Source organism: Manihot esculenta, chromosome 5 (genome assembly GCF_001659605.2).
Source record: "Manihot esculenta cultivar AM560-2 chromosome 5, M.esculenta_v8, whole genome shotgun sequence".
Classification (NCBI taxonomy): Eukaryota; Viridiplantae; Streptophyta; class Magnoliopsida; order Malpighiales; family Euphorbiaceae; genus Manihot; species Manihot esculenta.
The window spans coordinates 9,942,613-9,956,649 of record NC_035165.2 but is presented as its reverse complement, the minus strand read 5'-3'; the positions used below and the strand labels follow the sequence as shown (position 1 = coordinate 9,956,649).

Here is a 14,037-nt window from a genome sequence, read left to right as displayed (position 1 = left end):
TTTTGTTGTATTGATTTTATTGTTTCATCGATAGATAATTTATGGGTGATAAGAGTCAGGTCAACACCTGTTACATCTTTGAGAGACCAAGCAAAAGTGGTCACTCCGCATTTTAGCAATTCTATTAAATTATGTTTTACTTCATCACTTAGCGCAGTTTCAAATCGTATCTTTATGTTGGTTTCTAGCTAGACTTTTTCCACCAGGTCTGTTGGCTCTGGCTTCGTGTGGGAGTCTGATTTTTTCAACAGATCGATGGGCATCGTGGCCTTTTCGAGGTTCTTTGTGGAGTGCTTATAGTATTCCTGTGCTGATTTCTGACTGCCTCGAATAATAACTAATCCTCATGGAGCTTGTAACTTTGAACACATAGCACCCTTTTTAATAACTATCCCGTGATAGTTTGAGACTGGGCGACCAAATATTACGTTATAGGCGAGCAGAATGTCTACTACTGCAAACTCTGCATACAGCTTCCACTTATGCTTCTCATCACCCAACACAAGGGGGAGATTAATGGTGTCCAGTACTGCCATGGTCTTGTTACCTAGTCCTATTAAATGATAGGAGACTTTAACAAGATTATTCTTGTCTAATCCTAACTTATTAAAAACCTCTAAGGTGATGAGATTGATAGAGATATTTGACCAAGACCCACTTCACATCATATCTGTTTAATTGAATACTGATGACTACCGGTAATTATGAGAAAACCCTATTGCTCTATCTACCGGTCCAAATTGTATCTCCTGTTTTGCTCGATCATTAATTAGTTTGTTTTATTTTATATTTAAATAAATTATAATTATAAAATTTAATATTTTAAAATATAAATTTTTAAAATATTTAGCTAGTAAAATAAAATTTTAAAAAATTAAATTATTTTAATTTTAAAAAATACGATAAAATTAAAAATCAATGTAACAATAAGAACTAATCTATTCTCATAGTAGATTAAATTATTTCTCATAAAAAAATTAATGGACAATTTTTATATTTTTAAAATTAAACGCTTAAATTTTTATATAACTAATTCATTCAAATCGGAGATATTTTCATCTATAATTCCGTTAATCAACCAATAAAAAGGAGAATAAATATTTTAAATATCTAAAATATTCTTATGAATATTTAAATTTTTTCTAATATAGGTGACTAATTTTATATTGTATAAAATATTTTTTGGTGTTTAAGTTTTAATATAATTTACGGATCAATCCTTATATTTTTAAAATTAAATTCTTAAATCTCTATATTTAATCTGTCTAAAATTATAATTTTTTTCATCTATGATAGACTTTAGTTTAAAGTCAGTGGATGGTTAAATTTCTTTTGAAAATACAATTTCTTACTAAAATACTTTTTATAAAAATTTATAACCTATTTAAAATTTATTTGATATCATTTAAAAATAACTGAAATTATAAATATTTTCTAAAAATTTTGAAATTATAAATATAGAAGTATTTTAATGAATGAAAATTGAAGAATAAAAAGTGTTAAAAAATTAATTAAATGAAATATTATAAATAAAAATTAACGGGACTTAAGTGCTTTTTAAAATAAAAAATGAAGGATCAGAATGTTTAAATTATAATAGATAATGACATACTGATTATAGAAGGATATATTTAAGTATATATTTTTTAAAATATAAAAATTGATCAATTAATTATACTAAAATTTAAAAATTTAAATATAGTTTATTTATTTAAAAAGTAATAATAAAATTTTTTTTATATTTTTAATAGTAAAAATGAATAGAAAGACTTCTAATTTAAATGAACTTATTTTAAAATAATTTAAATATTCAATTTTAAAAATATAAAAATTCACTGTTATTAAAAAATTTAAATGTAATTTACCCAAAATATATAATTTATTTTATAACTTTTTATTATACTTCACATATTAATTTATATCTAAGATGTTTCACGTGGTTGAAAACCCATCGACATAATTTGCTGGGCAGGCACTAGCCAGAGTCAAGCTGATTGGTTTTATTTTAGGTAATTTATAATGTAAGCTCTGAAATTTAATAAAATTTATAATTTAATATTTATTATTTAAAAGATAAATAATTTAATTCTTAAAATTTTATTTCATTAACAAAATAGTATTTAATTCTTATAATAATTTAGTTTATTTAAATTAAATTAATTAATGATAGATTTAATAGTACGATTGTTTTATTAATAAAATAAAATTTTAAAAATTAAATTATTTAGTATTAAAAAATTAAAAATAAATTGCAATGTTTTGCTAAAATTTTTTAGGGCATAAAAAAATGAAATTGCATTATTTAGGTCAAGCTTGGGTCAACTTACAGATTTAACCCAACCTTGTTCAAATTCAGTTTATGTTCATAATTTTTTTATTAGGCCCACGAAAGAAGCCTTGTTTGGCGAAAATGGGTTTTTTCCCTCAATTTTAGTGATAATTATTTTATTTAAAATAAATTAATTTTTTTTTTTAACTTGCAAAATAATATTGCATTCCGAAACCCATGAGTGCATAGGCCTACAATGATGATGTATAAAAAATACAGAAAATTTTTAACAGTACCAAACTCCCATTATCTGAAGGGAACACTGTGGTAGTTAAAACAAAACTTTTCGCTTGAGATTCTAAAAAAATAAAACTAAACAAACAAAAATTCATGATCGAAGGGAACACTGAAGCGAAGCAATCCCACTGTGGTAGTCAAACTCCCATTATCTCCTTTCCTGGTTCTTTCTCTGTCGTTCAGCGTTTTGAAGCCCAAAATCGATTTCTATTCACGTCTTTTGAAGGCAGAGGTAACAGTAAAAAGTCTGCCTCCACGTGTTTAAACGTGTGGAGTTGAAGCTATGATGAGGTTCCTACCTTTAGCAACACTTTTGTAAACTTCTCCGCATTTCACATTTTCAACATTGACGGAGTCGGCATATATTGAAGCTATGACCCTAACCTGAGTTCTTAGCAGCATTGTAAATAAATTTATGATTGGTAAGAATTGATTGGCCAAATAAACATTGGATTATGATTGATTGAATTTTGGAAGAAAATGATTTTTCCAAGAAAAAGAAAAGAAATAATTTTAGAATATAAATAATTAGGTTGTAAAATAAAAATTTCTTTCCAATTTGTACGGCAAGTGACGTCCAGTGGGTCCAGTTAATTTTTTTTGGGTCAAAGCAGTTAATTTAGATCGAGGGGCATGACCACTGAGATTTTTTTTCTTTTCAGGGGGAAGAAATCTTTGATTAAGAAAGAGACAGGAAGGAGACAATACATGCTCAAGACAATTAAATGACACCTAATCTATAATTAATTAATTAATTAATTAATTAACTAACTAACTAATAATTAATTAACCGGTCAATGAAGTAGTTGGAATTAATTTACGGATTATTACGCTTACTCTTTTATTTTTATTTTAAAAAAAAGGAGATTTATGTTAGGAAAAATTTAGGTAAAATTAGTACACCTAACCATGTACTGTAATCCAAATTAATTCTAATCAAATTTAAATATTTATACATTATTTCTAGATTTTAAATTAAAAAATTGAATTTTAGAATTAAATAATTAAGATGAATCGAATTAAATTTAATTAGAAAATTTGTAGATAAAAAAATAAAGAGAGAAAATTAAGAAAGGAAAATGAGAGGAAAGTGACATTTATTTAAATATAATTAATATAAATTGTTATAAGGGTAAGAAAATTTCATTATTTACTATTTACTTTATCTTTAAATTTGAAGAGAATTACTCATAGGGTCTATAAATTATTTTTTAATTTATTTTAATATTTCTATTTTTTTATTATTTAAGTGATGGATGATTTTTTTTTTCACTTTTATTTTTTATTTTCATATTCTCTATTCGGAAACCTATATTTTTTTATTTTATAATTTTTATCTATTTTATTTTTTACACATATTTAAGAAATATAATTTTTAATTATAATTATTTTAAATACATTAAATTTTATTAAATATTAAAAGATATTTTAAAAATTTTTAAAAATAAAATAAAATAAAACAAAATTATAATAGTTAATTTATATATTATTATAATTTAAAAAATAAATAATAATTTTATTATAATTAAAAAAATAAATAAAAATTATAAAATGAAAAAAAAAAAAAATATATATATATATATATATATATATATATATATAAAAGCTAACTTCCATGCATATAGGATTTTTCTTTTTAAATAATAATGCATATGCGACTTTTGACTTGGTCAAAAGTAGTTTAACCAATAAAGTAAATAATACCATTTTACATGCAAATAAATCAAAAGAAGAAAAAGGGAAAGTCACGTGTGGAAATTTTACAAACCCAGGACAGTATATATTATAATACTATTTTATATTCAAATAAATAAATCTAAATTAAAAAATCCAGCTCAGCTTAGGAGATATTTTTTCCAATTGATTTTGAATAAGGTTTAAATTCAAAACAAAGAATTCTGAAAATAATTTCAACATTAATAAATTTTTGTTTAAAAAAAATTATGGATATCAAAACTGTTAAAAAGTCTTAAGTTGCCATTCCAATTGGGGCTGCTCGTAAAAAATAATATATACATAGTAAATAAAGGTAGGAGTGGAAATATTTAGTTTAAATTAAAAAAAAATTATTTGAATTGAATTAATTTATAAATTTAGTTGAATTTTTAATTTTAAAAATTTTAATTATTTTGATTTAGTTTGATTTTGATTAAAAAAAATTAAAAAATCAAATCGAATTAATTAATGATAATAATATATTATTTTTAATAATATAATTTAATATATTATTTTTTAATAATATAATGAGATTATATGATGAAATATTTTAATTAAAATTTAAAATAGTAAAAATAAAATGTAAAAAATAAAAATTTTATTAAAAAATTTATCAAATTAAATTAAATTAAATCAAATTGAATTAGATTAATTTAATTCGATTAATTAATTTAATTTAATTTTTATAAATATTAAAATTTTAATTTTTTATTTATTTATTTTAATTTAATTTAAAATCAAATTACCCAAATCACAGTGGCTGGATAAAGGACGGTCAATTTCGTTCTCCTGATAAATACAACTTAAATCATATCTGCCCGCCACCTTATGGTGGTGATTTCAATTGGTCCTCTTCTCTCTTTTGCCTGGTCCACCGCGTGTCTGCTCTTTCTTTCTTTGTTCCTTTGTTCCTCTCTTTCAATTTGGAAAGGTATTGCGATTGTATTCACCTGAACATTCAGGGAAACCACCTGACCCTAATGTGAAACTAAAACCATCTGATAAAAAACCTTCAAAGTGTCAGGTATGCAAGAATAGGTCTCTGTGTGTGTTTGTATATATAGAGGGATACAGCCTACACAATAGAACCTATCAGCAAAGGTTGCTTTCTTTATTGTCATTGTCTTATCCTTTGCTCATTTTCTCAAGCATATCAATCCAAGCCAAGAGCTCACATTCTTCAAAAGCAACCTTACTATCAACCCATTTTGTTTCTTTTGTATTATACCTACCGAAAATGAAGTTTGGGAAAGAGTTCAAAGCCCAAATGGTCCCAGAATGGCAGGAAGCATACATGGATTATGATTTTCTGAAAACCCTTTTGAAAGAGATTCAAAGATTCAAGCAAAGAAACAAACCACCAGCCACCCCAGGTAGTGGCCTGAAGAGAAAGCTAACTCTGTATAGAGCTTTCAGTGGCTTAACGCAGAGAAACAACCACAACCCTGAGAGCCCTTCTTCTTCTGACATCGAAAGCCAAGCCATTTTGGTTAATTCTGTTAACCGTGATGGCTCTCAAAACTATGAGACTACTTTCCTTATGTCTTCAGATGAAGGAGGAGAGTATGAGCTGGTGTATTTTAGAAGGCTTGACGATGAGCTAAATAAGGTGAACAAGTTTTATAAGGATAAAGTTGAAGAGGTAATGAAGGAAGCTGCCATGTTAAATACTCAAATGGATGCTTTGATTGCTTTTAGGATCAAAGTGGAGAATCCTACTGGCTGGTCTGATAGGACAGGTGATATGACTCGTCTTGCTTCTGATGTTGCAGCTTCTGCTGCTACATTGGCAGCTTCCACTCCTTCTGGAGCTAGAGCAACCAGTAAGTTTCCTCTAAGGCTTGCTCAAAGAAAATAATCCTTTTCATGTAATTAATTATGCTTGTGTATTCATTTCCAGGAAGAGTTCATATATTGGATTCAATTGAAGAAGGTCCAGGCCTGCATGACGATGAACAATCCGTCAAGTCAACAGATGACAGAGAGGAGGAGAACGGTGGCATTAAGGTAGAAGCAGTGGAGAAGCAGAAGCAAAAGAAAGTTAGAGGCACTAGACCAGCTCCTTTGGAGATACTAAACCATGTGAAAATGAACAACACACTTGCGACTCCTCGCTCCACCATTAAAGGCTTCCTCAAAGTTCCCCATAATACAGAACTGAAATTCACAAGAGAAAATCTTAGGAGAGTTGAAGAGCAACTCAAGCGTGCTTTCGTTGAGTTTTACCAAAAGCTTCGGCTCCTTAAGAGTTACAGCTTCTTGAATACATTAGCTTTTTCGAAAATCTTGAAGAAGTATGATAAGGTACATACATATATATAGCCCAGATTCCTCTTCTAATTATTTTCCTCATACGAGTTTAATGCCATCATTTTTTTTCTTGGTATTGCACGATCAACTCCTGCAGATTACTTCAAGAGGTGCTTCGAAATCTTACATGAAAATGGTGGACAACTCCTACCTTGGCAGCTCCGATGAGGTGAGCGAAATCTCTGGTCTATTTTCAATATAGCAATCCCTGTCTTAATGCCTTGTTTAATTCTGATATTATGGACATATATATCTCATAGGTAACAAAAGTCATGGAAAGGGTTGAAGCTACATTCATTAAGCATTTCTCAAACTCAAATCGGAGCAAGGGAATGAGCATCTTAAGACCAACAGCGAAAAGAGAAAGGCACAGGACAACATTCTCTACGGGTAAAATTTCTGTTGATATCACAACTGCTTTGCTTAATTACATGAAAATTTCACATATTCATTGGTGTTGTATTAATCCCTTCTATTGGAAAAGTTCAGGTTTTTTCTCTGGCTGCACGGCAGCTCTCATAATAGCCCTTGTTTTGATCATACGTGCCCGCAATATCATGGATAAGCCAGGGAAAGAAGCATACATGAAAACCATGTTTCCTCTTTACAGGTAAACTGGGTCAAATCAATAAAGCTTATCTAATCAATCTTGGCTATGATCCATGTCTTTGACAAGTCATGTGTATCCTTAATCTTGCAGCTTGTTTGGGTTCATTGTCCTGCACTTGCTAATGTATGCTGCTAATATATACTTCTGGAGGCGATACAGAGTGAATTATTCCTTCATATTTGGATTCAAACGAGGAACAGAAATGGGCTATCGACAAGTTCTCCTCGTTGGTTTTGTTGTTGCGGTGCTAGCACTGATCAGTGTTCTCTCAAATCTCGACATGGAGATGGACCCTAAAACAAAACAATATAAGCAATTTACAGAACTTCTCCCTCTCTTCCTGGTTATAGTAAGATTCTTCAAGTAGCTCTACTCGTCTGCTCCATCCAATTCCTAAAATTCTCGCATGAAAACTCATAACTTTTTCCCCCTTCTCTGCAGCTTCTCCTTGTTCTGCTGTTCTTGCCATTCAATGTCCTATACCGCTCAGCTCGCTTCTTCCTTCTCACATGTCTCTTTCACTGTATTGCAGCTCCTCTCTACAAGGTAAAAACATTGGAAACTTGCAAAAGGAATTTAACATCTGTAAAGTAAATTGTTGGATTTGTAATTGACTTGTAAATTTCTTCTTCTACTTCAGGTTGCACTCGCTGATTTCTTCTTGGCAGATCAACTGACCAGCCAAGTACAAGCCATCAGAAGTCTGGAGTTCTACATCTGCTACTATGGTTGGGGAGACTATAAACGCAGAGAAAACACTTGCAAAACAAGTGGTGTATACAACACATTCTACTTCATCGTTGCTGTGATTCCATACTGGGCCCGTCTTCTTCAGGTTACATATTACAACCATTGAAAAAGATTTGAACTTGGTAATAAATTGCATAAAAACCATTAGCTAAATAACCAATATATTGTTCTGTTCTCTATTTGTCTCAGTGTCTCCGGCGTTTGTTTGAAGAGAAAGATCCAATGCAAGGGTACAATGGATTGAAGTATTTCGTAACAATAGTAGCTGTCTCCCTGAGGACAGCTTACAGTCTCAGCAAAGGGACTGCTTGGCAAGTTATTGCTTGGGTTTTTTCAGTAATAGCAGCAATCTCTGGTACATACTGGGATCTAGTTATTGACTGGGGACTTCTTCAGCGCCATTCCAAGAACCGCTGGCTGAGAGACAAACTCCTTGTCCCTAACAAAATTGTATACTATGTAGCCATAGTCTTGAATGTGCTGCTGAGGTTTGCTTGGTTGCAGACTGTCTTGAATTTCAGATTCTTTTCTTTACACAGAGAAACTTCAATAGCCATTGTTGCTAGTCTTGAGATCATTCGACGTGGCATATGGAATTTCTTCAGGTAAAATAAAAAAAAACTTAGAATATTTTAACAATGCAAAGACTTTGCTAAAATCCCATTATTCTAAAAAGTCAACTGTTTGATATAATTGATCAGGTTGGAGAATGAGCATCTGAACAATGTAGGAAAATATCGTGCATTCAAATCCGTACCACTACCTTTCAACTATGACGAGGACGATGACAAAGATGAATAGCTACCCTTTTATTTTATAAGCATTAGGTGAAACTGGAGAATATAACACATCAAGCTAAGAAAAATTTAATTTGAAATCTGACGGTGTTCATAATTTTTGACAGCAACAGATATAAAAATAAAAAAAAATGGAAAAGGGTATGTATTATTTTTGTAGGGGCGGCAGAAGAAGTGGTTATGTGAAATTGTATATTGAACCCAATTTTCCAAATGATTTGTATTCTTTATTCTATTATTTTGATTTTTGGTTTCTCTTGGATTTATTAAGTCTTGTATAAGATAATTGCGTTTGATCAATCCTATTTCATTATTGTTACGTGTCCATAAAGCAGATTAGATGAAATAGTCAAAATAAACAAATTCTTAAAATCATGATTAGTGATAAAAAATTCAAACCTGAAAATTTTGCCGTCTCTTGTGGCTTGAATAGGACCGATACCTTTTCCTTTCTCATTTTCACATCATTTGGTCTTTTTTCTTTTATTTCGAAAGGTAATGGATATCATTAATAATTTCCACATACAAAAATAAAAGGCCTCTAGATCCAAGAATAAAGGAGAAACAAATGAGGCCCAGCTAACAACCTAGAGACATGAGTCGAAGAACCGGATTCGATGGAGGAGCCTTAGTTGTGTCGATCTCCTCCTGATTGTGCCAGTTGCCAGAAGAAATCTGAGAACTATTGTACTTGGAAGATCTCCTTTTACCATAGTCGTAAAAGCTATAAGTATACCAATTGAAAACTAAGAAAATAACCCATCATTAAGTTAACTGAACCACCAGAGAGAAGGAATCCCAAGAGTACAAACAACCACCAAATCAACTCAAGAAGGATGTTACTACACATATCTAAACCATCTGAGTCAAACTACAACTCAAGAAGGAACTCAACTGCGCTTTCCGAGTTCTGCTCTGCGAGTCAATGCCATGCCCCCTCACCATAGTAGAGGATAATACATATAGAAACCAAACTATGAACCTACCATCTTGCATGCAAAGTAAAACCAATAACAAACACCACAATAAAGAGAAAAGCATATATAAAAAAAAATTCTCAAATAACTATAGATCTGCAAGAAAAAATTGAAAAAAAAAAAAGGAAAAAACAAAAGCCAAAAGAATAAACTACACATGGGAGGGAGACCTATTCTTTGGGTGGAAGGAATGAGTACATTCCCCTCGCCTGAACGGGACAGTGAGAATCAAAGTGTGGCAGAAAAAAATCTCTCTCCGGACAAATTAGAGATAGAGTTAGTATTTTTAAAATTTTCGTCTCACATTATTTATAGGAATGAATTTTTGTAGTAGTTTATAAGTAGTAAACAGTTTAATAGACTTGTAACGGAGTGAGAAGGAAAAGCAAGTTTGGACACATTAAAAAATATAATTTTTAATTTAATTCAATTTTTTTATTAAATATCTCTCATTATTTTTAATATTAAATATTAAATTGTGAGATTTGTCGCTTAATTGTTTCAATAGAGATTTTCTACTATTTAAGTATATAAAAAAAGTATATAAAAAAATTTGTTGGCTATTAGCGATTCTCTTGTATGAGTAAAAATCATTAAATATCTGTTAAGTATTGAGGTTGATAAATGAAAAAAACGTTTTTAAAAAAGATAGAGAGAACCATTAAACATATGTTAAGCAATGAGGTTGATAAATAAAAAAATATTTTTAGAAAAGAAAATCATTTTATTAGACGTGGGAAAAAAATAACTTGAATAAATTTATTTTATTATTTTAGTATTTTTATAAATAAAAAAATTAGGAGACTTATCACTTAATTATTTTAATTGGAATTTTCCACTCTTTAGGTATATGAAAAGATTTATTGGCTATTGGCGTCTTATTTGTATGAGAAAAAACCATTTAAACGTCTATTAAGCATTAAGATTGATGGATAAAAAAGTATTTTTCAAAAAAAAAAAATATATTATTTTATTAGATGTTATTAAGAAAAATAACTTGAAAAAAAAAATTTTTTTTATTTTAGTATTTTCAAGACTTGTCATTTGATTGTTGCAATTGAAAAATGAGATATTTACAATTTATTCTCTACGTATTGCCATTATTAACAAATCAGTCCCTGTATTTTTAGAAACCTATTAAAACATCTTTATATTTTATTTTCATCAACGAAATAGTCCTTCCGTCCTCTTTTCCATTAAAATTAGATAAAGGAGAAGAGAGAAAATTTTTAAAATCTAATTTTATCCTTAAATAAAATCCTTTATTTAGTCCTTGGATATTGTTATTATTAACAAGTTAGTCCTTATATTTTCAAAAATCTATTAAAACATTTTTATTTTTTTCATATCTATTAAAACGTTCTTATCATTTCTTTTCGTCAATAAAATAGTTTCTATCTTTTTTCATATCTATTAAAACGTCCTTATCGTTTCTTTCCATCAACGAAATAGTCCTTCCTCATCGTTTCTTTCCGTCAATGAAATCGTCCCTCCCTATATTTTTAGAAATCTATTAAAACGTTCTTATCGTTTCTGTTTGTCAACAAAATAATTTCTATCTTTTCTCACATCTATTAAAATGTCTTTATCGTTTCTTTTTGTCAACGAAATAGTCCCTATCTTTTCTTTCCTTCTCCTCCTCCTCCTCCGAAAAAGAAGAAAACGAAGAAGAAGGAGAAGAAGAAGAAGAAGGAGAAGAAGAAAAAAAAGAAGAAGAAGAAGAAGAAGAAAGAGAAGAAGGAGAAGAAGGAGAAGGAGAAGAAGAGAAAGAAGAAAAAGAAGAAAAAGAAGCAAAAGAAGAAGAAAGAGGAAAAGAAGAAGAAGAAGAAGAAGAAGAAGAAGAGAAGCAGAAGGAGAAGCAGAAGCAGAAGAAGAAGCAGAAGGAGAAGCAGAAGCAGAAGAAGAAGCAGAAGGAGGAAGAATTGATAAAGAAGAAAATGAAGGAGGAGGAGGAGGAAGAGGATGAGGAAAATAATGGGGTAATTTAGTTTTTTATTATATTTTTAACGGTAAAAATAGACGGAAGGACTATTTTGTTGACGGAGAGAAAAGATAAGGACGTTTTAACAGGTTTCTAAAAATATAGGGACTGACTTATTACTCAGGGACTAAATTATAAATCTCTCTTGAAAAAATTTCTATTATTTAGGTGCATAGGGAGATTTGTTTGCTATTGGCGTATTTCTTGAAAGAACCATTAAACATATCAAACATTAAGGTTGATGGATCAGAAAAAGCATTTTTCAAAAATAAATCATTTTATTAGATGTTGCTAAGAAAAATAACTTGAAAAAAAATTATTTTATTATTAGAGAACTTATAAGACTTGTCACTTGATTATTGCAATAGGGATTTTCCACAGTTTTGCTGTGTAAAGAAATTTATTGACTATTAGGGTCTCATTTGTATGAAAAAGAACCATTAAACTCTATTAAGCATTGAAGTTGGTTAATAAAAAAAGTACTTTTTTTTTTAAACTCATTTTATTAGATGTTGAGAAAAATAACTTTAAAAAAATTATTCTATTATTTTAGTATTTCTATTATTAGAAAAACTGTGAGACTTATCTTTTGATTGTTATAATAAGAATTTTTTACTGTTTAGGTGTGTGGGGAGATTTGTTGGCTATTAGCGTCTCTGTCATACGAGGAAGAATCATTAAACGTCTATCAAGCATTCAGGTTGATGGATTAAAAAGAAATATTTTTTTTTAAATTATTTTATTAGATGTTGAGAAAAATAACTTAAGTAAAGCTATTTTATTATCTTAGTACTTTTATTATTAGAGAAATTATGAAACTATACACTTAATTATTGGAATAGGAATTTTTCAAGGGAGATTTGTTAGCTATTAGCGTTTTACTTATATGAGAAAAAATCACTAAACGAAGCATCATTGAAGTTGGTGGGTCAGAAAAAATATTTTTCTAAAAAAATAATCATTTTATAAGAAAAATAACTTGAAAAGGCTATTTTATTATTTTTATTATTAGAAACATTATGAGACTTGTCACTTTATCATATCTGACCCATAATAAAAAAAAAAAAGAGATAAGGCCCATAACTTTTATATATATATATATATATATATATATATATATATATATATATATATATATATATATATATATATAAATATTAGGGGAAGTTCTGTCAATTTTCCGGATCATATTCGTCTCTACAGATTAGAGAATGGGTGTGACACACTTGATTAGTGCAATAAGGATATTCAATTATTTAAGTGTGTAAAGAGATTTGTTGGCTATATTTTAGTATTTCTATTATTAGAAAAAATATGAGACATATTACTTAATTTTTGTGAAAGAAAATTTTCACTATTTAGGTATGTAGAGAGATTCGTTAACTATTAGTGTTTCACTTGTAGAAAAGAAAAATTATTAAACATTGATTAAGAATTGAGGTGGATGGATCAGAATTTTTTTTTTTAAAAAAAATCATTTTATTAGATGTGGAGAAAAATAATTTAAAAAATAATTTTATTATTTTAGTATTTTTATTATTAAAAAATTATCAGATTTGTCACTTAATTATTGTAAAAGGGATTTTTCACTATTTAAGTGTGTAGAAAAATTTAGTGACTGTTGGCATCTCACTTGTGCGAGGAAAAATCATCAAACATATTTCAGGCATTGAGATTGGTGGATAAAAAAAGGTTTTTCAAAAAAAAAAAATCATTTTATTAGATGTTGTTGAGAAAAATAACTTAGAAAAGAATATTTTATTATTTTAATATTTTTATTATTAGAGAAATGGCCATAAGATTTTTTTTGCTATTTAGATGTGTAAAAAGATTTATTGGCTATCGACGTGTTATTTGTATGAAAAAGAATCATTAAACGTTTGTGAAGCATTGATGTTGATGAATTAAAAAAAAATGTTCTTTTAAAAAATTTATTTTATTAGATGTTGTTGAGAAAAATAACTTTAAAAAAGCTATTTTAATATTTTTAATATTTTTATTATTAATAAAATTGTGAGATTTGTCACTTGATTGTTGTAATAGTTTTCCATTATTTATGTGTGTTATGAGAAAGAATCACTAATGTTTGTTAAGCATTGAAATTGGTAAATAAAAAAAGGCATTTACCAAAAAGAAAAAAAAAACCATTTTATTAAATGTTATCAAGAAAATTAACCGAAAATGACGATGTCGAATTGACATATGACGTTGTCCATACAAAATCTTTTACTTTTCGAGCTGTGATGGTGGTACTGTCTCTATCTCGAGTCACTTAGAGAAGTAGTCCACGGCTACAATCATGAACCTCTTCTGCCCCACGGTCTTAGGGA

General features: G+C 28.6%; 1 protein-coding gene across 2 annotated transcripts; it reads left to right on the top strand.

The window, feature by feature from the left end:
* The first annotated feature begins 5,102 nt into the window (after nucleotides 1-5,102).
* Nucleotides 5,103-9,015, top strand: LOC110615066 (phosphate transporter PHO1 homolog 3). 2 transcript variants are annotated; one of them, XM_021756773.2, is made up of 10 exons: nucleotides 5,104-6,105; nucleotides 6,183-6,586; nucleotides 6,690-6,761; nucleotides 6,853-6,982; nucleotides 7,082-7,202; nucleotides 7,293-7,551; nucleotides 7,644-7,748; nucleotides 7,843-8,037; nucleotides 8,142-8,557; nucleotides 8,654-9,015. In XM_021756773.2, exons 1-10 carry the CDS (start codon nucleotides 5,520-5,522, stop codon nucleotides 8,751-8,753), a joined length of 2,388 nt encoding a protein of 795 aa, XP_021612465.1. In that variant the 5' UTR covers nucleotides 5,104-5,519; the 3' UTR covers nucleotides 8,754-9,015. The 2 variants fall into 2 exon arrangements, with proteins under 2 accessions (XP_043812393.1, XP_021612465.1); XM_043956458.1 differs by having other exon boundaries at nucleotides 5,103-6,105; nucleotides 6,853-7,202.
* Nucleotides 9,016-14,037: the final 5,022 nt, after the last annotated feature.

Coding starts and splice junctions, on each gene's coding strand:
- LOC110615066 (XM_043956458.1), top strand. CDS start 5,520: ATGAAGTTTGGGAAAGAGTTCAAAGCCCAAATGGTCCCAGAATGGCAG. Junction 6,587..6,689: donor TCTTGAAGAAGTATGATAAG/GTACATACATAT, acceptor CAACTCCTGCAG/ATTACTTCAAGAGGTGCTTC. Junction 7,552..7,643: donor TCCCTCTCTTCCTGGTTATA/GTAAGATTCTTC, acceptor CCTTCTCTGCAG/CTTCTCCTTGTTCTGCTGTT.